This window comes from Nerophis lumbriciformis, linkage group LG09, assembly GCF_033978685.3.
Source record: "Nerophis lumbriciformis linkage group LG09, RoL_Nlum_v2.1, whole genome shotgun sequence".
Classification (NCBI taxonomy): Eukaryota; Metazoa; Chordata; class Actinopteri; order Syngnathiformes; family Syngnathidae; genus Nerophis; species Nerophis lumbriciformis.
Window position 1 is genome coordinate 39,875,571 of NC_084556.2, and position 23,799 is coordinate 39,899,369.

General features: G+C 41.7%; 1 protein-coding gene across 3 annotated transcripts in view; it reads left to right on the plus strand.

Annotated features, from left to right (window-relative positions):
* The first annotated feature begins 7,215 nt into the window (after window positions 1–7,215).
* The window catches only part of map6a (microtubule-associated protein 6a), a 69,735-nt gene continuing 53,151 nt past the window's right edge, over window positions 7,216–23,799 (plus strand). For all 3 annotated transcript variants that reach the window (XR_009815483.1, XM_061963165.1, XM_061963166.1), the window contains exon 1: window positions 7,216–8,144. Coding sequence is in view for 2 of the 3 variants with exons in the window: in XM_061963165.1 (XP_061819149.1) it covers window positions 7,498–8,144 (647 nt within the window). In the remaining variant the exon portion in view is untranslated. The remainder of the gene's footprint in view (window positions 8,145–23,799) is intronic.

The following is a 23,799-nucleotide window of genomic DNA, read 5'->3' on the forward strand; positions in this document are numbered from 1 at the left end:
GTCACTGCCGTTGTGTCCTTGGGCAAGACACTTTACCCACCTGCTCCCAGTGCCACACACACTGGTTTAAATGTAACTTAGATATTGGGTTTCACTAGGTAAAGCGTTTTGAGTGACCAGAGAAAAGCGCTGTATAAATATAATTCACTTCACACAGAAAGACCCCGAGCCTGGGGATCTAACCCAGCACCTTCGTATTGTGAGGCACTAACTAACCCATGTACCACCGTGCTGCCCGGAACAAATACATTCAGTAAGAAAAGATAAACCTTTCTTGAGGCATATTACACACATATATAAATGTATATAACGTATAAAATGATGTGGTGGGCCAGATCTAAGTCCTTAAAAGCAGCAAAGTACGCCTGGCTGGGCAACAAGAGGCTCTTCAGGGAAAAAAAAAAAAAAAATCAGTGTGGAGGGTGGCGTGGCCTGCGGGCCTGCCACGGAACGGGTGTGTCAGCACCGGCCTCAAAGACAGCGACAGGTGCGTGGATGGCCCAGATGGGCCTTGTTATCTAATCACCTGTCGCCTTATTAGCAGCAGCCGTGAGGAAACGGGTGGTGGTAGTTTGAGGTGCAGCTGAGAGACACTGTGCTGAAAAGCAAAATACTTTGGACCATTGGAAAAATAAAACAATGTTATAACCTGAATTCCTGACAGTCTGTGGTGGTCTGAAGAACCCACTAGAGGGCAACCTCTACAATCTGATCTCGTCCCGGCCCAACCCATGAGAGAAGCCGCCCTCCTCACCTGGGCCCTAGCACGCCACCCTCCCAACCCCCACATAGCTCCGCCCCTGGTCGACATTGCTGCGAGCATAATTGTTATGTGGCAATATTACCATATTTGCTACTTCTATGCCAAGACCTCACTCCTGTTACTTTTAAATCAGTGATCTTCAGCCGGAGATGGGCTAATACACACTTTGAATATTTAATGCATTATCAGATTTAGAGTTACAACAAGCAAATGGTAACAGACATACTACATAATACTGTATCCTAGTAGGCATTTATTTAGCTTAATAACAACCTGAGTTCAAATTATACAACCTACATATGTGATAGTACTAATTTATTTGATCACGTTGCATAACATAACACAACGATGTACATACAGTACAGGCCAAAGGTTTGGACACACCTTCACATTCAATGTGTTTTCTTTATTTTCATGACTATTTACATTGTAGATTGTCACTGAAGGCATCAAAACTATTAATGAACACGCGGACTTATGTACTTAACTAAAAAAGGTGAAATAACTGAAAACATGTTTTATATTCTAGTTTCTTCAAAATAGCCACCCTTTGCTCGGATTACTTTTTCGCACACTCTTGGCATTCTCTCGATGAGCTTCAAGAGGTAGTCACCTTAAATGGTTTTCACTCCACAGGTGTGCTTGACGCTCATCGAGAGAATGCCAAGAGTGTGCAAAGCAGTAGTCAGAGCGAAGGGTGGCTATTTTGAAGAAACTAGCGGTAGAAAATGGATGGATGGTTAGAATATAAAACACGTTTTCAGTTATTTCACTTGTTTTGGTTAAGTGCATAACTCCACATGTGTTCATTCATAGTTTTGATGCCTTCAGTGACAATCTACAATGTTGTTTAAGGGTAATGAGTCTTTCGTAAACGATCCGGCTCATACTCTTTGAATTGAACAAATGTCTTTTTAACACAAAGAAGGGCCTCAAAAACAGCAGATCACTCTTGACATTGAGATGATCTCTGATTAATGTTGTTGCTTGAAGTCCTTAGAAGGAAGCTAAGCACTCCTGTGTTGACATATAGAGAGGATCTTTGACTTGCGCTTTTGCAGTAGGTCCCCAAAAACAGCAGCGTACTCCTGTCATTTTGGCTTTGTCCTTAGCCAGCGTTTTTGGCAGTATTCATCCATCCATTTTCTACCACATGTTCTTTTCGGGGTCGCAGGGGTGCTGGAGCCCATCCCAGCTGCACTTGGGCGGAATACAAGGGTACACCCTGGACAAGTTGCCACCTCATCACAGGGTCAACACAGATAGACAGACAACCATCAGTGGTTTATTAAAAACTGCAGAGCGCTCTATTATATAGATCAGTGGTCCCCAAACACCAGGCCGCGGACCGGTACCGATTGGTACCGGGCCGCACAAGAAATTAAAAAAAAGAAAGTTTTTTTTAATTTTTTTATTAAATCAACATAAAAAACACAATATATACATTATATATCAATATAGATCAATACAGTCTGCAGGGATACAGTCCGTAAGCAGACATGGTTGTATTTCTTTATGACAAAAAAAAAAAAAAAAAACTAAACAAAAAAAAAAACCCCCGGTCCGTGGGACACATTTTCAAGCGTTGACCGGTCCCCAGCTACAAAAAGGTTGGGGACCACTGATATAGATGATCTTTGAGTAGTGGTGTTGCTGTAAATCCTTAAAAGTAACAGAGTACTCCTGTTTTGACATAAAGCACAAACAGAAGTTCTGGCAGAGGGTGAGAGTAAGGTTGCTACATAATTAGAGACTACACGCTGGAAAGGTGGGGAACATAAGCGGCAAGAAACTAATGCTGAGGTGTTGTGTGTCTGAATGCCACATTTCATGAAAGAATAGCAAACAGTGCGGCTTTTTGCAACATTTCCATTTCTATTTTGTTGTGAATTGTTGTGTTGTTCAACTGTAAATACGGTACTTGGAAATGTACTTATAACTTACACAACCAGGTGTGAATGTGAGTGTGAATGTTGTCTGTCTATCACCCTGCGATGAGGTGGCGACTTGCCCAGGGTGTACCCCACCTACCGCCCGAATGCAGCTGAGATATAGGCTCCAGCAAACCGCGCGACTCAGAAAGGGACAAGCGGTAGAAAATGGATGGATGGATATTGGACTTAAAAAAAAAAAAAGATAAAGACGGGCCTTCATTTTTGTATTTTACAAATCATTTTTGATGCAATCTGTTTTAATGTGAATACATTTGACGAAATTACATTTTTTAATTGTACGTATTTTGTTATTAAATCAATGTAAGCAAAAATAAATAATCAAAACATTTTGGTCGACTCTTTTTAGGGAGCTGACCCAAAAGAACCGGCTCCTTTTAAATAAGCCCCAAATCCCATCGCTTGTAAAGGTCACTTTTATATATGTGTTCAGCATCCTGTCAGCTTCATACCGGAAATACTGTCGTTTTTCAAAATAAAATGACGTTTGGGAGCCTCAAATTGGGAGTTGCTGTTTATGAAGTAATTCTTAATAACACAATTAGGTTTCAATAGATGGTAAAGAGCTTCATCATTCTTTGACATTCTTTGTGAAATGTTGTGTTGTTTAACTGAAAATAGTTGGAAATGTACTTATAACTTACACAACCAGATACTGGACTTAAAAACAAATAACAAAAAAGATGGGCCTTAATTTTTGTATTTTAAGAGTGCAATTGTTGAGAATTTGCATTTTAAACCGGCGATTGATTTGCCGTTGATTTGAATCTAACGTGTTGTGTTTCTGAATGCCAAATTTCATGAAATAATAGCAAATAGTGCTGCTTTTTGCAGATTTTCCATTTCTATTTTATTGTGAAATGTTGTGTTGTTTAACTGAAAATAATTGGAAATGTACTTATAACTTACACAACCAGCTACTGGACTTAAAAACAAACACACAAAAAAAAGATGGGCCTTCATTTTTGTATTTTACAATAAATTTTTGATGTAATCTGTTTTAATGTGAATACATTTGACGAAATCATATTTTTATTGTTATTCAATCATTGGAAGCAAAAATAAATACATAATCAAAACAATTTGGTCGGCTCTTTTTAGGGAGCCGATCCAAAAGAACCGGCTCCTTTTGAATAAGTCCATAATCCCACCGCTCGTAAAGGGCACTTTATTTATCACCCTCCAAGTGTTCAGCATCCTGCCAGCTTCATACCGGAAATACTGTCGTTTTTCAAAATAAAATGACGTTTGGGAGCCTCAAATTGGGAGTTGCTGTTTATGAAGTAATTCTTAATAACACAATTAGGTTTCAATAGACGGTAAAGAGCTCCATCATTCTTTGACATTCTTTGTGAAATGTTGTGTTGTTTAACTGAAAATAGTTGGAAACAGTGCCGGCCCAAGCCTCCATGGGGCCCTAAGCAAAATTTGATTTTGGGGCCCTCTATTTCTGCCAATAATATTGATTGTTGATCATTCACACACCTACTATAAACTCATTGCGGCTCTGGCAGTGTTGTTTACATTATCCTATTGTCAGCCTGGCATGTCTTTACAAATGACATGTCATTTATAAAGATATGGGGGTGGCCCAGTTAAGAACATAAATAATACCAATGAATGAACGAATGATGTGCAGAGTGCCACATATGGTTCCTAATCTTAAAATGTAGAAAACATTCAGCTACAAGAGTGGCCTGGGGTTGAACAGTCCAAGTGATAAAGCTTTGTATTTACAGTAAAAGTGTCATCTTGTCTCATCAGTCTTGTACATATTAGTCTATAATTACTAGTTTATATTTTTAGTTAATTGTTCATATTAAATGTTTACTTTGTACAAAGAGAGCGCAGTCTACTGAAGTTAAATTCATCAATTTCAATTCACGGCGTGGCGAAGTTGGTAGAGTGGCCGTGCCAGCAATCGGAGGGTTGCTGGTTACTGGGGTTCAATCCCCACCTTCTACCATCCTAGTCACGTCCGTTGTGTCCTTGGGCAAGACACTTCACCCTTGCTCCTGATGGCTGCTGGTTAGCGCCTTGCATGGCAGCTCCCGCCATCAGTGTGTGAATGTGTGTGTAAATGGGTGAATGTGGAAATACTGTCAAAGCGCTTTGAGTACCTTGAAGGTAGAAAAGCGCTATAGAAGTATAACCCATTTATCATTTATCATTTATCAATAGTTTTCCCCTTTGAAAGACGCAAGGCAAATTCCTTCCATTTCACCATGTTGCTCCAATGATCTTCACTGTTTTCATGCTGTTTCAGCAGTGCACCTATGTTGACCCAATCCCGCTGTCCCTCGGCTTCCAGTTTTAAGGACTTTTTGGAAAATAATTTGCAGCAAAAGCAATAGACTGCATCTTTACTTCTTGAATAAGTCAGCCAGCTACGCTTGACTTGTTCCCCATTGACTAGCTGTCTGTAGGTATAATGATAATGAAAACTTCAGCCATCATGCCGTTTGGGGAATGAAAAGTTCTCCTTAATAGACAGTGGTCCTCTGATCACCTGCTCAGTCGTGTCTGAATCTGAGAGGAAAGAAGGCCACTCAGCTGGGTCAACTGGCGGAGCTGATGATGGTCCATGGTGTGAAGGGGACGTTGTGGTGGAAGTTGCTGAGGAAGTGACCAAAGAAAGACAATGACTAAAAAAGAAGGACATATAAGGTCATTAAATTGCACTGTTGGACATAATTATTAATCTCAGAATGTTCTGCAGTACAATGAGCAATTATAAAGGGTGTTTTGCAGTTAACTTTCTAGATAAAATCAGCTGTGGTTTCAGACATAGAGGGGACAGTGGGCACAGAGGATGGAGGTGTGTGAGAGAGCACTGTAGAGGATGGAGATGGACCTATGATGAAATACATATATACAGGCACACATTAATGAGATACTTTGACTATATTAATTTCCCTTCAGGTGTAATGTTTATACTAAGAAATTAAATGTATACTGTATGGTGACAGTCTTTTCCTCACCTGATTCATCACTCACAGTTGAGCCTGAGGATGTGGACTGGCTCTGGGCTGATTCTGTGCCTCCAAAGTATTCTAACAATGCTCCTGGGGAAGTTTCACATAACTTATGAGTTGATGTAAAAAATAATGTTTATTTTACTCACATAAATTACCGTGCTTTGCTGCAAACAATTTGTGCAAACAACATATCTCACTAGTAACCTGATGCTAAAAACATATTGCTAGCTAGCTAACGTCACCTAGCTAAAGCTAATTACAGCTACAAATCTCTTTGATAAACTTTTTATTACCAAGTCATGCAAACATACCTTTATCATGGCATTTTTTTCTCCTCTTCCACTTTCTTCTTCTTCCTTTTTTCTGCACCTGAAGGATATGTCCTTTTTTGTGACATTGTTTTGCCTCTATGTGCGCTTTTGATGCCCAGTGCGCACTGGCATTGCACGGCAGGCGGCAAACGTCACAGGTGCAGCAGAGGCAACTTTACATTTAAAGAGAGGCAGGAAGAATCACTAGGCCTAGATCAGCAGCAGCACTCTGTTGACCTAAAATTGTGTTTTTGTACAATAATATATCTTTGATCATTTAGAAATCATCAGTCAGACTCGTATATGCAAAAAATAAAAAATACGAATTTTTTGTTAATTGCTTTTGGGGGCCCCCTGGTGGCCGCGTGGCCCTAAGCAAGCGCTTAGTACGCTTATGCCTTGGGCCGGCTCTGGTTGGAAATGTACTTATAACTTAAGATACTGGACTTAAAAACAAACAAAAAAAAAGATGGGCCTTAATTTTTGTATTTTAAGAGTGCAATTGTTGAGAATTTGCATTTTAAACCGCCGATTGATTTGCCGTTGATTTGAATCTAAAGTGTTGTTTTTCTGAATGCCAAATTTCATGAAAGAATAGCAAACAGTGCTGCTTTTTGCAGATTTTCCATTTCTATTTTGTTGTGAAATGTTGTGTTGTTTAACTGAAAATAGTTGGAAATGTACTTATAACTTACACAACCAGTTACTGGACTTAAAAAAAAAAAAAGAAAAAAGATGGGCCTTCATTTTTGTATTTTACTATTCATTTTTGATGTAATCTGTTTTAATGTGAATACATTTGACGACATCATATTTTTATTGTTATTCAATCAATGGAAGCAAAAATAAATAATCAAAACAATTTGGTCGGCTCTTTTTAGGAAGCCGATCCAAAAGAACCGGCTCCTTTTGAATAAACCCAAAATCCCATCGCTCGTAAAGGGCACTGTATTTATCACCCTCCAAGTGTTCAGCATCCTGCCAGCTTCATACCGGTAATACTGTCGTTTTTCGAAATAAAATGACGTTTGGGAGCCTCAAATTGGGTGTTGCTATTTATGAATTAGTTCTTAGTAATACAATTAGGTTTCAATAGACGGTAAAGAGCTCCATCATTCTTTGACAAATGGCCTTTGAGTTGGCGTGCTTATCTGCTGAAAACAGGAAATAGATCGTGAATGTCTCTAGCTTGACGCGTTGGTTGACCGAGAAGCAGCCGGGATGCTGAGCAGGCGGGGTTCTTTCTCGTTGCAGTGTTGTGTTGTTTTGACCGTAGGACGACGGACGACGACCGAGCAGCAAACACATAATTACGGTTAGTTTTTAAGAGTGCAATCGTCGAAAATGTGCATTTTAAACCGGCGATTGATTTGCCGTTGATTTGAATCGAAACGACATTGGCCATTGGGCACCGAACACGTCGTGTTCCTGTTTAAAAAATAGATAAATATATAAATATATATCAATTTTGTATCGATTGCGGTTAAAGCACCATGGCGTGGCCGTGCATCAGCAGGGCGTGCTGCATGTCGCGCTTCTGGAACCAGCTGGACAAGGCGGACATTGCGGTCCCGTTGGTGCTGAGCAAGTACACGGACCCCTCGGAGATGCATCCGGTTCCGCTGCAGCCTCCCTCCAAGGCCTGCGTCGCCATAGAAACGCAGCCTGCGCGTGGACAGCGCCGCGCCGGTTCGCGCGCGCCCAGGAGGTGCGTCTCGGAGGAGCGCGTGTGCAGCTCGGTCATGCGCGAGGACTTCAAACATTGGAAGGTTCGACCGGAGCCGAGCTGCAAACCCAAGAACGAGTACCACGGACCGGAAATCCCGTTCAACAGCGAGACCCAGTACCAGAAAGACTACAAGGCCTGGCCCATTCCCAAAAGGCACGACCACCCGTGGATACCAAAACCCGCTGCGGACCAGCGGACGCCGGGCGGAAGACAGGCGGACATTGGCGTGGAGAAGAGCGTCGTTGCTGACAAAGTCCAGGAGAAGGAACTCCTCCGGGGCCAGGAGAGGAACAAGAGGTCGAGCAGGAAAGCAGAAGGAGAGAAGAAAGTAAAGGTGGAAGGACAAGGCAGGGCGGTGGATGCAGTAAATAGACAAATTAAAGAGGACATCACATCAGGAAGCTCTTACAAGTGAGTACAAATATTCTATCACCAAGTCACACTCTCTAGTCTATGCTAGTGTTGTGCCGATACCAATATTTTGGTGCCGGTACTGCTACCAAAATGTATTTCCATACTTTTTAGTAATTTCTAAATAAAGGGGACCACAAAAAATGGCATGATTGGCTTTATTTTAACAAAAACTCTTCGGGTACATTAAACATATGTTTCTTATTGCAAGTTTGTCGTTAAATAAAATAGTGAATATACTAGACAACTTGTCTTTTAGTAGTAAGTAAACAAACAGCGGCTCCTAATTTACCTGCTGGCATATGCAGTAACATATTGTGTCATTTATCATTCTATTATTTTGTCAACATTATTAAGGACAAGGGGTAGAAAATGAATTATTAATCTACTTGTTCATTTACTGTTAATATCTGCTTACTTTCTCTTTTAACGTGTTCTATCTACACTTCTGTTAAAATGTAATAATCACTTATTCTTCTGTTGTTTGGATGTTTTTCATTAGTTTTGGATGATACCACAAATTTGGGTATCAATCCGATACCAAGTCGTTACAGGATCATACACTGGTCATATTCAAAGTCCTCATGTGTCCATGGACATGTTTCCTGGGTTTAAAGTTAAAGTACCAATGATTGTCACACACACACTAGGTGTGGCAAAATGTGTCCTCTGCATTTGACCCATCCCCTTGTTCACCCCTTGGGAGGTGAGGGGAGCAGTGAGCAGCAGCGGTGCAGCGCCCGGGAATTATTTTTGGTGATTTAACCCCCAATTCCAACCCTTGATGCTGAGTGCCAAGCAGGGAGGCAATGGGTTCCATTTTTTATATAAACATAATATAAATTTGAAAAAAATGGAAGATGTGACGCCAAAAAATATCGACATAATCATAGTAGTATCGACTAGATCTGTACTGTACTGCTACTGTACTTGGTATCATTACAGTGGATGTTAGGGGCGGTATGGCGTAGTGGGTAGAGCAGCCGTGCCAGAAATCTGAGGGTTGCAGGTTCGCTCACCGCCTCTTGACATCCAAATCGCTGCCGTTGTGTCTTTGGGCAGGACACTTCACCCTTGCCCCCGGAGCCGCTCATATTGGTGAATGAATGATGAATGGTGGTGGTTGGAGAGGCCGTAGGCGCAAACTGGCAGTCTCGCTTCCGTCAGTCTACCCCAGGGCAGCTGTGGCTACAAATGTAGCTTACCACCACCAGGTGTGAATGAATGATGGGTTCTCACTTCTCTGTGAGCGCTTTGAGTATCTAATAATAGAAAAGCGCGATATAAAATGTAATCCATCCATCCATTCATTTTCTATCGCTTATTCCCTTCGGGGTAGCGGGGGGCCCTGGAGCCTATCTCAGCTACAATCAGGCGGAAGGCGGTGTACACCCTGGACAAGTCGCCACCTCATCCCAGGGCCAACACAGATAGACAGACAACATTCACACACTAGGGCCAATTTAGTGTTGCCAATCAACCTATCCCCAGGTGCATGTCTTTGGAGGTGGGAGAAAGCCGGAGTACCCGGAGGGAACCCACGCAGTCACGGGGAGAACATGCAAACTCCACACAGAAAGATCCCGAGGCCGGGATTGAACTCACGACTACTCAGGACCTTCGTATTGTGAGGCAGACGCACTAACCCCTCTTCCACCGTGCTGCCCTAAAATTTAATCCATTATTATTATTATTATTATTAGGTGTAGATCCACCAATGGCGTTTGAAAGGGCTATTATGCCTAGATGGCGCTCACATTTTTATGGCTACAGTACGTAATGACGTAAACGTAGGTAACACATTCATTAGTTTGGTGTGTTGTTAGCTAATGAGCGTGATTTGGCTCGCTAATCTTAGATATTAGCGGTGGGCGATATGGCCTAAAATCTATATCACCATAACGGTTTATATCACAATTTTTAATTTGTAATAGTGTTGTCCCGATACCAATATTTTGGTACCGGTACCGCTACCAAAATGTATTTCCATACTTTTCGGTTCATTTCTAAATAAAGGGGACCACAAAAAATGGCATTATTGTCATTATTTTAACACAAAATTTTAGGGTACATTAAACATATGTTTCTTATTGCAAGTTTGTTCTTAAATAAAATAGTGAACAATGTACAAGACAACTTGTCTTTTAGTAGTAAGTAAACAAACAAAGGCTCCTAATTTAGCTGCTGACATATGCAGTAACATATTGTGTCATTTATCATTCTATTATTTTGTCAACATTATTAAGGACAAGTGGTAGAAAATTAATGATTAATCTACTTGTTCATTTACTGTTAATATCCGCTTACTTTCTCTTTTAACATGTTCTATCTACACTTCTGTTAAAATGTACTAATCACTTATTCTTCTGTTGTTTGGATACTTTACATTACTTTTGGATGATACCACACATTTGGGTATCAATCTGATACCAAGTAGTTACAGGATCATACATTGGTCATATTCAAAGTCCTCTTGTGTCCAGGGACATATTTCCTGAGTTTATAAACATAATATAAAAAAAAAAAACGAAAGAAGAAATATTGACGTAATCATAGTAGTATCGACTAGACACACTACTATACTTGGTATCATTACAGTGGATGTTAGGTGTAGATCCACAATGGCGTTTGTTTACAATTTGAAGCCGGTGAGCTACGGTGTGTAGTGAAGCATGTTTAGCTATGCCTCGTCTTACAGGGATGATACTTGTAAGAAACTTACTTTATTTGTCGCCATGGAAGCGAGGATTAGTGATTTAGAAGTAGCTAAGACACTGCCGACTGCGAGTGCACTTTAGCCGCTAGCTAGCTAGCCATGTCTTAAAGCACCTCTTCCTGAGGGCGTTTCAGTGTTATAACTTTACCTTTATCGTTAGTTTTTAAGCCAAAATGCGTCTTCTCTCCTTTTTCTTTCTACACACTGTGTCGGTATGTAAGTACTCCTTGATTGTGCACTGCGGAACATGCTCCTCTGCTCGTAAAACCAGCAATGACATGACGTGACGACGGTGGGGGATGGGGGGGTGGGTTAGACCGGTACGTTTTAGAGGCGGTATAATACCGAATATGTTTCATTAGTTTCGCGGCACTGTGCAACCCTAATTTGTAATATAACTGACAATAGAATCATTTTAAAACAGGTTACAAATGCTACTATTTTAGCAGCTGACCTTTGCACTAACATATGGCGTCATTTCCAGTTGTAATATTTTCTCAAAACTATTATAATCTACTTGCTAATTTACTGTTAATATCTGTTTACTTTCTGTTGTAACATGGTTCTATCTACACTTCGGTTAAAATGTAAAAAACACTTAGAGGGCTTTGGATTTTTCTACATTTACCACAATGCATTGCTGGTGGCCACATTGGTAGGCTTCCTTTGTAAAGTCGCTCATTGTGGCTGATCATTCATCCAGTGACACCGGGTACAATTGACAACTGCCACAATCCAAGTGGGAGAGATAAAACTAGCTTTATCGCATTCCCAAGATTATTTCTGGATGGGGGAAGCAGCTGAAAAGAAGAGTGAACGGCAAAGGCGAGCAATCAACCAATCATATGTGACATGCTATGAACAACGTTGTGTTTTTCGAATCATTTCATTTCAGGTAATTAACACAATTTTGTATATAGCCACCTTGCAATAATTGTATGTGCTTGTTTGAAGAATTTTGATAGTAGTTGTATTGCTAATGGAGACTGTACAGTTTCTCTCATCTGGACTGTAGCCTCCACATAAAAAAAAACTGAAGCGACATGAGAACATCATTCTCCCAATCCTGTCTTACAGTCAAGTGTGCTAAAAGGACATTAGATTGATACACGCGATTATCCAGGGTGTCAAACTTGATTCGGATAATTTTTGCGAGTGCATGACTCTCGCCTTGACAACACAATGTCCACTGGGTTTATACAGATAAACACAAACATCAGGAACCAATCCACACACAAACCAGTCATAGATTTTTAGGCTCTTATAATTTTAAAAGTCCTTCCAGGTAGGGCTGCACGATTAATCGTAATCGAATCGACATCATGATTTTTTACTCGTGCGGTAAATAACCGCAAGAGGCTGAGTTTTTTTTTCTTTCTCCGCTGTCACCGCCATTTGAGTGACAGACATGTTGGCGTTTGTTCGTCTCTCGCTTCAAATAGGAAGAAAGATGTCTTACTTTGTGCATCGCTCTCAGTACCTGAGCGCAATTATTTAACAGTATAATTAACTGAATAGAGTGACCCCTCTTTTCAGTCATTTACAATCTTTGTCTTGGCGGAGACTCGAGCGGGGACACTCACAGTACAGAGAGCTTCGCGACTCGACAGTGAAAAGTGACACAAAGTAACAAAAATTAGGAGAAAACATATGATTACATAGCCAAATATCCCAGTGTGTTAATATTTCAGCTTCAAATCGGATGGGCAATATGAGCCCATCAACACGGACGAAGGAGTAAAAATGCCGTGATGGCAACGAACAAAAAGACAGCGTCCGACCTAATTTTTTCAACTGTAAAAAAAAATCTACTGAAAGATGTTCAATATTTATCCATACATCCATTTTATACCACTTGTCCCTCTCGGGGTCCTGGAGCCTATCCCAGTTGCACTCGGGTGGAAGGCGGGGTACACCCTGGACAAGTCGCCACCTCATCGCAGGGCCAACACAGATAGACAGACAACACATTCATACATTCATACACTTGGGCCAATTTAGTGTTGCCAATCAACCTATCCCCAGGTGTTATTTAGGTAAAATTTTGGCTTACAGAAATGTGTCCATTTTATTTTTTGTTTGTTCATTTATATAGGATAACACCCCTCCCCGACCCCGAGATGGACAATCGGTAGAAAATGGATGGACGGAAGTTATTTACCTTCCAATTACAAAACAATATGGTATATAATTATACACTAATGAGAAATAAAACTTTATATCCTTTTAAATGGTAACTTGCATTATTACTATATATTATGATTACCGTATTTTTCGGAGTATAAGTCGCACTGGAGTATAAGTCGCACCTGCCGAAAATGCATAATAAAGAAGGAAAAAAACATATATAAGTCTCACTGGAGCCCGGCCAAACTATGAAAAAAACTGCGACTTATAGTCCGAAAAATACGGTACATTACTGTTATGATCTGCTGCCCGGATCATATTTCTGTTTGGGTTTTCGGGTCACGTGTGTTTTCTGTTAGTCTTGGACTCATTTTGTTCCTGTCTGTGCACCTTTGAGTTGGTTACCATAGTTACATATTAATTCCACCTGCCGCTTGTGTTTCTGACGCGCACCTGTTGTAATCACACACGCTATTTAAGCCCACCGTTGTTCATCACTCGTTCTGCTTTCTTTGTTTTTGCATCACGCGACTGCCACGTAAGTTTGTTCTTGATTCTAGACTCAGCTAAATTCCCTAGTCTGTGCTAAGTGTTAGCCTTAGCTTCCAGTGCGTTCGGCACCTCTTCCTGTCGGTTTGTTTTCTGTTTTGTACCAGTTTTGTGTTATTTTATTATTAAATCAAGTTATTACATGCAAGTCCTGTCCGGATTCGTCCCTTGCATCTTGGGAGAACAAACCCCCGCATCACCATGCGCACCACTCGTGACAGAAAGAAAGCAGCACCTCGTACTCCCGCATCGGACGGCAAGGAGTCTTCGCCTCGTCTTCAAGACGCGTCGCTCCCGAAGACTCCTCTTCCGGACAACAGCACGCCAAAAGCATTCCAGTCTTCCCCTCTGATGTTTGGTAAATCCATTGAAGTTTGTGCCAAACAATTTTCCAACTGGGCTGTGAGCCAGAGGGAGACCCGCGCTGTTGACATTATGCTGCAAACTTGTGATGACGCCATCCCGCCCACTAGTGATGACGTCAGAGACCAAGATTTTTTTTTAGATTCTGTTTACTCCCTCTGTCATCCCCCCACTAAGGACTTTGTTTCTAGAAGTAATCCTTATGAGAATTTTTTTTCTAAATTTAGATTTTTTCAGTGTCAGTCTCCTGTTTTTCAAGCCCCGCCTCCAGTAACTTTGGCTTCGCCCCCAGTGACAAATGCTCCCAGAAATGGACTTTTTGGACAATTGAGAGGGGAGGAGTCTACCCCTCTCCACCCACCCCCAAAGAAGATGCCAGACCACAGGGAGCGCGTCTGGTATCCGCTCCTTGAGGGGGGGGCTGGGGCCGGGAGCTGTGCTGGTGGGGTGACTCAGATGCACCCAACCAGGCAGCAACCTCCAGCCCGTCCTCCACCACCAGTCCGTCGGCATGTCAAGCCGCAACCCCCAGCTAGACCGCCTCCGCCATGCTCATGGCTAACCTCAGCCCGGGTGGTCCTGCAGACGCCACCATCATCTCTGGTGGGCTTGCAGACGCCACCATCATCTCTGGTGGGCTTGCAGACGCCACCATCATCTCCGGTGGGCTTGCAGACGCCACCATCATCTCCGGTGGGCTTGCAGACGCCACCATCATCTCCGGTGGGCTTGCAGATGCCACCATCATCTCCGGTGGGCTTGCAGACGCCACCATCATCTCCGGTGGGCTTGCAGACGCCACCATCATCTCCGGTGGGCTTGCAGACGCCACCATCATCTCCGGTGGGCTTGCAGACGCCACCATCATCTCCGGTGGGCTTGCAGACGCCACCATCATCTCCGGTGGGCTTGCAGACGCCACCATCATCTCCGGTGGGCTTGCAGACGCCATCATCTCCAGTTCCTGCTCCTCGGCTGACACCTGCTCCAGTTCCTGCTCCTCGGCTGACACCTGCTCCAGCTCCTGCTCCAGTTCCTGCTTCCACGGCGGAGACGTCTGCTGCTCCTGCTTCCACGGCGGCGACGTCTGCTCCTCCTGCTTCCACGGCGGCGACGTCTGCTCCTCCTGCTTCCACGGCGGCGACGTCTGCTCCTCCTGCTTCCACGGCGGCGACGACTGCTCCTCCTGCTTCCACGGCGGCGACGACTGCTCCTCCTGCTTCCACGGCGGCGACGACTGCTCCTCCTGCTTCCACGGCGGCGACGACTGCTCCTCCTGCTTCCACGACTGCTCCTCCTGCTTCCACGGCGGCGACGACTGCTCCTCCTGCTTCCACGGCGGCGACGACTGCTCCTCCTGCTTCCACGGCGGCGACGACTGCTCCTCCTGCTTCCACGGCGGCGACGACTGCACCTCCTGCTTCCACGGCGGCGACGTCTGCTCCTCCTGCTTCCACGGCGGCGACGTCGACTCCTGCTGCGGCCTCGCCTACCTCGATGACGATGCCTGCCGCTTCCACGCCGACGTCTGCTCCTTCCTCGTCGCCAGCGTTGTTGCCTCCACGACCTCGGGCTGGCCAGCTGCGCAAACAGCCATCAGACACCGGCATGCAGCCCTCTCAGGGGTTAATTCTTGTACGCCCACGAATTGGGCGTAAGACTCAAAGACTGCTGAAGTTCTGGCGTCACTCCCGCCCACCTCGTCAGCCACGAATGTGGCCTTTCCGTGGTTGTCCGCCTCGCCTGCGGCAGTGCCGCCCACCTCGTCAGCCACGAATGTGGCCTTTCCGTGGTCGTCTGCCTCGCCTGCGGCAGCGGCGTTCCATTCGCCGCCGCCACCTGACTCGTCCCCGGTGGATTCGGGGACACGTGGCCTGGCAACCCTCCGCCAAGACCTCCCTCCGCCCTCCCTTGACTCTTGAACTGTTGTGTAGTTGGTGGGTTTTAGTTTTTCAAGGGGACATCTGGAATCTGTCCCTTAAGGGGGGGGTACTGTTATGATCTGCTGCCCGGATCATATTTCTGTTTGGGTTTTCGGGTCACGTGTGTTTTCTGTTAGTCTTGGACTCATTTTGTTCCTGTCTGTGCACCTTTGAGTTGGTTACCATAGTTACATATTAATTCCACCTGCCGCTTGTGTTTCTGACGCGCACCTGTTGTAATCACAGACGCTATTTAAGCCCACCGTTGTTCATCACTCGTTCTGCTTTCTTTGTTTTTGCATCACGCGACTGCCACGTAAGTTTGTTCTTGATTCTAGACTCAGCTAAATTCCCTAGTCTGTGCTAAGTGTTAGCCTTAGCTTCCAGTGCGTTCGGCACCTCTTCCTGTCGGTTTGTTTTCTGTTTTGTACCAGTTTTGTGTTATTTTATTATTAAATCAAGTTATTACCTGCAAGTCCTGTCCGGATTCATCCCTTGCATCTTGGGAGAACAAACCCCCGCATCACCATGCGCACCACTCGTGACACATTACATTGTAAACACTTTATAGTTTTTATCTGTTATTTCTTCAGGTTTAGATCATGATTATCAAGCTCTGAGTCCGTCTGCATGAAGCCAAATATTTTTTTTATAATAAATTATTGCATATTGTTGAAATGCGTGTCACCTTGATGTCACGATCGGGTTGCAGCTTGCTGCGCGGTTGTTCTCCCAAGATGCTAAAGGACGGCTCCGGACGAAGGCGTAAAGGTAGGATTTGATTTATTAACATAAATCACCCAATTACCAAAAACACAGGCAAAGCAACAAAAAGGCAAGCGTGCCTAAAACACATGAAGCTGAGGCTTAGCATAGACTAGGACATGGAACAAGCAAAACTTACGTGACATTAGCGTGAAGCAAACAATGAAGCCACACCGAGTGACCGGAAAAAGCAGGCTTAAATAGTAGTCTCTAATTAATGACAGGTGTGATCCAAACAACAAATGACAGGTGAAACTAATGAGTCGCCATGGTGACAAAAACAAACAAGGAAGCGCAGACAGAACTAAATAAGTCCAAAACAGAACATAACTAAACAAAACATGATCCGGACCACGGATCATGACACTTGAGACAAGAAATATTGATTGACAGTCTAAAAGTAACATGTCTTCCTTCACTTATTTTTGCAGTTTTATGCATTTTTATGTATAAAATATAAAAATTGCAAATCGAATTGCAATCGCGAAAAAAAAACATCGTAATTACGTTTTCTCTCAAAATCGTGTAGCCCTACTTCAAGGTGTAAAATGAACTGGATTAAAACATTAAGTAATACACCAAGTCCGGGTATGAAACATCCGAGAAGATGTCATGATCTCTACTCCACACAGACTTGAGGTAAGGATTCTCACATCTAATTATGGCTGTTGTCTCCTTGTAATGACAAAGGGACTTCTTATCTAATGATTCACAGTATTTCTACATCGTTTCAAAACCGGTGCAATGGTATTTTCCACTGAATAGTTTGGAAATATCACATGTGGCGCTATTGTAAACAATGACTCAGTGAACAATGCCTACCCATATGGCTACTGGCAATGCATTGTGGGATACTTTAGCAAAAAATCCGAAGCACTCTATTTTTCTGCTGTCGGACACTTTATATTAGTTTTGGACGATACTACAAATTTGGGTATTGATACAATACCAAGTAGTTACATAGGCAGTATTGGCCATATCGAGGCTGATACTGATAGTTCAAATTTTCAAGATCATTAAATGATATAATTTTTCAACCACAAATGTAATCAGACAAAAACACAGGATGGTGGTGTATCAATATCAATTAATCATTGATAATCAAATCATTAATCATTTATAATAAAGCCAGTAGACCAAAATAACTAAACAAAAGAAAAAATACTATTGGCTTTTTTCCTGAGTTTGTAAATAATATAGATCAGGGGTGTCAAATTAATTTTAAATCGGGGGCCACATGGAGAAAAATCTAATCCCACATGGGCCAGACTGGTAAAATCACGACACGATAACTTAAAAATAAAGACAACTTCAGATTGTTTTCTTTGTTTAAAAATAGAACAAGCACATTCTGAAATTGTACAAATCATGTTTTGTTTTTTTTACACTTACATGTTGCGGTTAACAGTATTTTATCTTTATTTGTCGTTATTTATATTTGCTGAATACATTATGTGATAATGTTCATTAGTCAACTCATTGGTGTTAATCTTCAATCTATCAAGATAAAAACATTTGATCAAAATCAAATTACAGTTTTTATTTATGTAGTTTGATAATTTTCCTCGACTGATGGACTAACATCATGTGGTTTATTTTGTACATATGTAGCTTCATCTACAAAGATACAAAGACGTGCTATTGCGACATCCAGTGGACACATTTAGAAAAGCTGCTTCTTTCATTTAAAAATTTCAGTTTAATTTTTATACTTAGCAAACTCATCCCGCGGGCCGGATAAAAACTTGTTCGCAGGCCTGATCCGGCCCTCGAGCCGTACATTTGATACCCCTGATATAGATGTAAGGATTAATAGTAATAATTATAACCACGGCAAAACTTCTGACGGTTAGGTTAATATCGTCGTTTTGAAAGGGACAAGCGGTAGCAAATGGATGGAATTAAAACGATGGAGAAACCGGGATTGATCACTTTGATAAACTCACCGACCGACACTTTAACGTCTTTCCACTTTAAGACACTACATAAACACATTACTGTCTGAGCAACTAAAATATTAAATTGTGCACATTTAACCTACAGGCTGTGCTCACGTAGCATATATAGTCGTGAGACTGCGGTCGTTTTTCTTGTATCGGAGCTGGTAAATGTTTGTGTGTGTGTGTGTGTGTGTGTGCTGTGAAGCAGTCTGCAGGGTGCAGCCCAGGGTACTGCCCCTCCACATGGCACAACACGCTTCCATCTGTTTTGTTCTGCAAGTGGAGCCTTAAAACAGGTCGACTGTGGGTTAATAGTGTGGTTGGTGGGCACAAATCACACGTGATGAAACTACATCAGTTTTACTTGTGTTGAAAAAGCAATTATACAAGATAATCACTGCTTTCTTTCAGCTTCAAACATGTTCTAGGTACCATATGTTCAAATAACTATTTCTATATTAATTAGAATTAGCATAAATCAACGCAAGCACAATGTTCTTTTGCCTGAGTAATCGGTGAATGAATTCCAATTTAACGTTAAATAAATGACAGTTTTATTTCCAGGGACAAAATTCACTGACATTGCTAACCTCATCTATTCTTGGCATTGAGTATGACCTCAGTGGTCATCTGCTGCTTTGGCCCTGCTGCTTGTCAATTTATTAAAGAGCTGTATCTGTAGCCTGTAGATACTGTAGATAGTGTCTGCATATAGTTTATAGTCTATAAAGCTACTGTAGTAGGGTATTAACTGCCCAAAAATAGGTGGGCCGAGCTTGTGGCATTGTATTCAAAAAGACTTGAGGCTGTAATTGCTGCCAAAAGTGCATCAACAAAGTATTGAGCAAATGCTGTCAACACTAATGTACGTGTAATTTTTTTTTTTTTTAAATACATTTGCAAAAACTGTCCACAACAATTTGTTTTCTTGATTTATTTTAGGTGTTTCTTAAAACAAGAAAATTGCCATTTGAAATAACTACCGTATTTTTCGGACTATAAGGCGCACTTAAAATCTTTTTTTTTTCTCAAAATTCGACAGTGTGCCTTATAACCTGGTGCGCCTAATGTACGGAATACGTTTGGTTGAGTTTACTCACCTCAAAGCTACAAACTCCGTTTCCATATGAGTTGGGAAATTGTGTTAGATGTAAATATAAACGGAATACAATGATTTGCAAATCCTTTTCAACCCATATTCAACTGAATGCACTACAAAGACAAGATATTTGATGTTCAAACTCATAAACTTTATTTTTTTTTTGCAAATAATAATTCACTTTGAATTTCATGGCTGCAACACGTGCCAAAGTAGTTGGGAAAGGGCATGTTCACCACTGTGTTACATGGCCTTTCCTTTTAACAACACTCAGTAAACGTTTGGGAACTGAGGAGACACATTTTTTAAGCTTCTCAGGTGGAATTCTTTCCCATTCTTGCTTGATGTACAGCTTAAGTTGTTCAACAGTCCGGGGGTCTCCGTTGTGGTATTTTAGGCTTCAGAATACGCCACACATTTTCAATGGGAGACAGGTCTGGACTACAAGCAGGCCAGTCTAGTACCTGCACTCTTTTACTATGAAGCCACGCTGTTGTAACACGTGGCTTGGCATTGTCTTTCTGAAATAAGCAGGGGCGTCCATGGTAACGTTGCTTGGATGGCAACACATGTTGCTCCAAAACCTGTATGTACCTTTCAGCATTAATGGCGCCTTCACAGATGTGTAAGTTACCCATGTCTTGGGCACTAATACACCCCCATACCATCACAGATGCTGGCTTTTCAACTTTGCGCCTATAACAATCCGGATGGTTCTTTTCCTCTTTGGTCCGGAGGACACGACGTCCACAGTTTCCAAAAACTATTTGAAATGTGGACTCGTCAGACCACAGAACACTTTTCCACTTTGTATCAGTCCATCTTAGATGAGCTCAGGCCCAGCGAAGCCGACGGCGTTTCTGGGTGTTGTTGATAAACGGTTTTCGCCTTGCATAGGAGAGTTTTAACTTGCACTTACAGATGTAGCGACCAACTGTAGTTACTGACAGTGGGTTTCTGAAGTGTTCCTGAGCCCATGTGGTGATATCCTTTACACACTGATGTCGCTTGTTGATGCAGTACAGCCTGAGGGATCGAAGGTCACAGGCTTAGCTGCTTACGTGCAGTGATTTCTCCAGATTCTCTGAACCCTTTGATGATATTACGGACCGTAGATGGTGAAATCCCTAAATTCCTTGCAATAGCTGGTTGAGAAAGGTTTTTCTTAAACTGTTCAACAATTTGCTCACACATTTGTTGACAAAGTGGTGACCCTCGCCCCATCCTTGTTTGTGGATGACTGAGCATTTCATGGAATCTACTTTTATACCCAATCATGGCACCCACCTGTTCCCAATTTGCCTGTTCACCTGTGGGATGTTCTAAATAAGTGTTTAATGAGCATTCCTCAACTTTATCAGTATTTATTGCCACCTTTCCCAACTTCTTTGTTACGTGTTGCTGGCATCAAATTCTAAAGTTAATGATTATTTGCAGAAAAAATATGTTTATCAGTTTGAACATCAAATATGTTGTCTTTGTAGCATATTTAACTGAATATATTTGCAAATCATTGTATTCCGTTTATATTTACATCTAACACAATTTCCCAACTCATATGGAAACGGGGTTTGTATTTTATTTGGTACATTGTGTAATGATAAGTGTGACCAGTAGATGGAAGTCAAACATAAGAGATACGTGTAGACAGCGCTATGATTACAATATGTCTCAAGTAAACAACACCAACATTTTAAATGTTCCATTGAAAATATAGAACATTACACACGGCACTCAAAAATAAATCAAAATGTTTTACTATGACTTTGGTACGCTATGAAGCCGCACCGCTCGAATAATTGTCGGCACATTAAACATACGAGTATTATTATGGTGTGTGTATAAGGTAAGACATATTATCTGGCGATTTGTTTCGCAATATTATGCAAAGGCAACTTTTCTAACCTTCTGGTACCTGCTGATCTGCATTTTAGATTTGTAGAAGTCCTGAAAAATTGCGCGTGTCCGTGAGTCAATAAGCTTCTTCTTTTTCCTTTATCTTCTTGTTATGTGACATTAATCCTCCGCTGTTGCCATTTGTAATATAAAGTAGTCTAAAGTTCTTATTTATATCTGTCAGTAAACTCGCCATGAAAGCGCTAAAACATACCGGTGTAGTGAGTTTAAATTATTCACCCAAGGAACTTTAGTTATTAGAGTTCCGGTCGGACGTTTTTTCACGGGACACATTTCCTGTGAGGAGATGCTGCTCCGTTATTGATTTAAGTAAAGTCTGAATGTCATTAAAACAGTTAGCGCCATCTTTTGACACTTCTTCCACTGCCATCCTTGCACGCTGCACCGCTACAACAAAGATGACGGGGAGAAGACGCTGTTGAAGGTGAGCACATAAATAAAACCGCACACAAAACGACGCATCCGGAAGCGACTGTCAGAAAGCAGCTTGGAAATCTGTAAAACATCTGTAAAACATCATCTATGCAACATTTTGACCAAAGAACCACCATTACATGTTATGTAGACCACAAGGAAGTGTTTTCAATTTAGAAAAAAACAAAACAAATTAGGGCTGGGCAACGATTTAAAATTTTAATCATAATTAATCGCACTATTTCTCCGATTAATCACGATTAACTGCATTGTATACGCAAAACCCAATAGTGAATTCAAAAGTTGTGTGTAGTGCACCTTTATTGGAATATTCTCCCATATGAACAAAAGCGCCAAAACATTTGTTGTGCAAACACAATTTAAATCAGTACTTGTTAAACAGTAGCAGTTAAATAGCATATTTTATGAAAATCAACTCAAAAAATGTCAATACAAACATTCAAGTTTATTGCCACTGCCAGGGTATTTAAGTTATCCTGTTTGTTATGGAAAATAAATATAATCTACATACAAATCCCTGAGCCACAATCATAACATCCAAACAGTAGAAACATTTTCTTTTATCAGGGAGAAAGAAAAGAAAGGGTGAAGCACAAAACACTTCACTGCTGGGATTTCCTTTACAGAGGACTCGATTGTAAAGTCCATGTTAATAATGGAGTTCCTTCAGAGAATCTCACTCAACTCGGTGCAGTTTGTTCATTCTTAGAACTTGACGGCCATTAATTTTAAATGTACTGCCCTATGAATTAAAGTGCCATAACATTTACTGTGCAAACACACTTTTAACAGCATTTTTAAACAGTTAGCAGTTAAACAAAATATTTGTAAATCTTCAGCCTCAGCTTCAACAATGTTATCAAAGCAAATACAAAATTAAAGCTTATTGCCACTACCTGGGCATTAATGTTATACTGTTCTTTATGAAAAATAAAACAAAGTCCTGAGCCACAATCACAACCATTCTACAGGCAATTTCTGAGGTAACAACAGAAAAGTTTTACGGTCATCATGAAGCAGCATAACCAGTCTATATTCAGTACCAAATGTCCCTATTAGAGAGAGGTGACGCTCACGTTGTAAAGTTGTCACTTTTACAGTCCTCTCCTTTTCATACAACTCGTGTATTCTTCGTGCGATGGTGCGTCTTGATGGCGGCTCATACGTGCTGTCACTTGTTGCGATTCGCACAATGTTTCTCAGGCCGGCGTCTTCCACAACACTAATGGGACTACAGTCTGTAACTATCCACTTCGCTATGGTATTTGTTAGCTTCTCTTGCTCTCGTTTATCTATACTTCTCCCGGACGCTGCATTTAACGTAGTCTGCCGAAGCCTGGCTCCACTTTCTGCTTTGTTGAATGGTTTGCTCGCATCGAACAGTGTGTTTCGCGTTAAGGTGATATTTTAGACTGGAAGTACTCCTGTGATAAGAAAATTCAGCTTGGCAGTGGCTACAAACGACTTTGCTTCTGTCAAATTCGCCGCCTGGAAGTACTTTATAATGAAAATGACCCTGTAAAAGTTCTGTTGAGTTACCCTTCTTCTCCATGCTTGTTTTGTTTTCTTCCGCGTTCTCTTTCCTTTTCTGCAGGAGCCAGCAACAGGCGTTAACAAAATAAAAGCATGTAAACAACATACGCAAATGCGCGATAAAATAATTGTCGGCGTTAATAGATTGATGGGTTAACTCGAAATTAACGCATTAACTTGCCCAGTCCTAATAATAATATGACTCCTTTAATGCGCCCTATAATCCGGTGCGCCTAATATATGAAAATAGTTTAAAAATAGACCATTCATCGGCAATGCGCCTTATAAT